Below are 1,257 nucleotides of genomic sequence, written 5' to 3'. Positions count from 1 at the left end.
GGGGAAGACAACACACAATCTCACTGTGTAGAAATAGTAGCCTACAAATACAACAACAACACACACACTGCCAGTGCACAAAAAGTACTAATACACACACAGTGCAAGTAAGCATGTCGTAGGACAGTTTATACCATGTGGATCCTGTACATACGACGAATACAACTCGAAACTTGAAGTACAACTCTCGTCTCAGCCAGGCCTCACAGGTGTATGTGTTTTAAGGTCCCCAAAAGAGCACTTCTTTAAAACACCCTGGACCACAACAGGGGACCCCAAACCATTTGATTCCCTTGCCAGACATCTCGGCTCACTACACAACAAGTGCTGCTGGCAATCGGATGCACTTTTAGCCCATTTAGGAGACAAATAGCACAGGAAAACCAGTGCGCACCGCTCCACCCGACAGTCCAACGGTGAGATTTTGAGCGAGTCGCAACAAAATGCACGGCCCTTCCGCGGCCCACATGACTTTATTCTGAACGGAGACAAGTCTGCTCGCTGGGCCGTTCGCTTTTGGAGCAAAAACACGGCTCCGTCGGTGACTTTTGGGCCGATATAGGCGAACAGAAAACACAAGTGAAAGAGCATTTGGCCAGCCCAGAGAAGCCGAGCTGGTTGGCTTGAGTCTACATGGTTCTCATGTCGCGTTTAAGGCCAGCCCCCTGCTCGGTGTGGAGCTTCAATAGCGCAGAACAGCGTCTACAGCAAACTACTCCTCGCAGACCGTGTGTGTGTGTGTGTACCGGACCAAACGACAGACAGACATGGCAGAAGTCGCACCAGCACCCGCCGCCGCCGCGCCGGCAAAGGCACCCAAGAAGAAGGCAGCAGCCAAGGCCAAGAAAGCGGGACCCAGCGTAGGCGAGCTCATCGTCAAGGCTGTGACCGCTTCCAAGGAGAGGAGCGGCGTGTCCCTGGCCGCACTCAAGAAGACGCTGGCGGCAGGCGGCTACGACGTGGAGAAGAACAACTCCCGCGTCAAGATCGCAGTCAAGAGCCTCGTCACCAAGGGTACCCTGGTCCAGACCAAGGGCACCGGTGCATCCGGCTCCTTCAAGCTCAACAAGAAAGCCGTCGAGGCGAAGAAGCCCGCCAAGAAAGCCGCAGTCCCCAAAGTAAAGAAGGTGGCCGCCAAGAAGCCCGCCGCGGCGAAGAAGCCCAAGAAGGTAGCAGCCAAGAAGGCCGTCGCCGCAAAGAAGTCCCCCAAGAAGGCCAAGAAGCCCGCTACACCCAAAAAGGCCGCCAAGAGCCCCA

The 1,257-nt window shown here is 55.1% G+C and overlaps 1 protein-coding gene across 1 annotated transcript in view; it reads left to right on the top strand.

The window, feature by feature from the left end:
* Nucleotides 1-767: 767 nt before the first annotated feature.
* The window catches only part of LOC311114807 (histone H1-like), a gene marked incomplete at both ends in the record, with an annotated part of 624 nt that continues 134 nt past the window's right edge, over nucleotides 768-1,257 (top strand). Inside the window, one exon of the mRNA XM_084190044.1 lies at nucleotides 768-1,257. This exon is cut by the window's right edge and continues 134 nt beyond it. Within this exon, the coding sequence (XP_084046170.1) occupies nucleotides 768-1,257 (490 nt within the window).

Source organism: Coregonus lavaretus, assembly GCF_964263955.1.
Source record: "Coregonus lavaretus genome assembly, contig: HAP1_SCAFFOLD_9815, whole genome shotgun sequence".
Classification (NCBI taxonomy): domain Eukaryota; kingdom Metazoa; phylum Chordata; class Actinopteri; order Salmoniformes; family Salmonidae; genus Coregonus; species Coregonus lavaretus.
The sequence above is the reverse complement of the archived record's forward strand: the minus strand, read 5'-3'. Positions and strand labels throughout refer to the sequence as shown.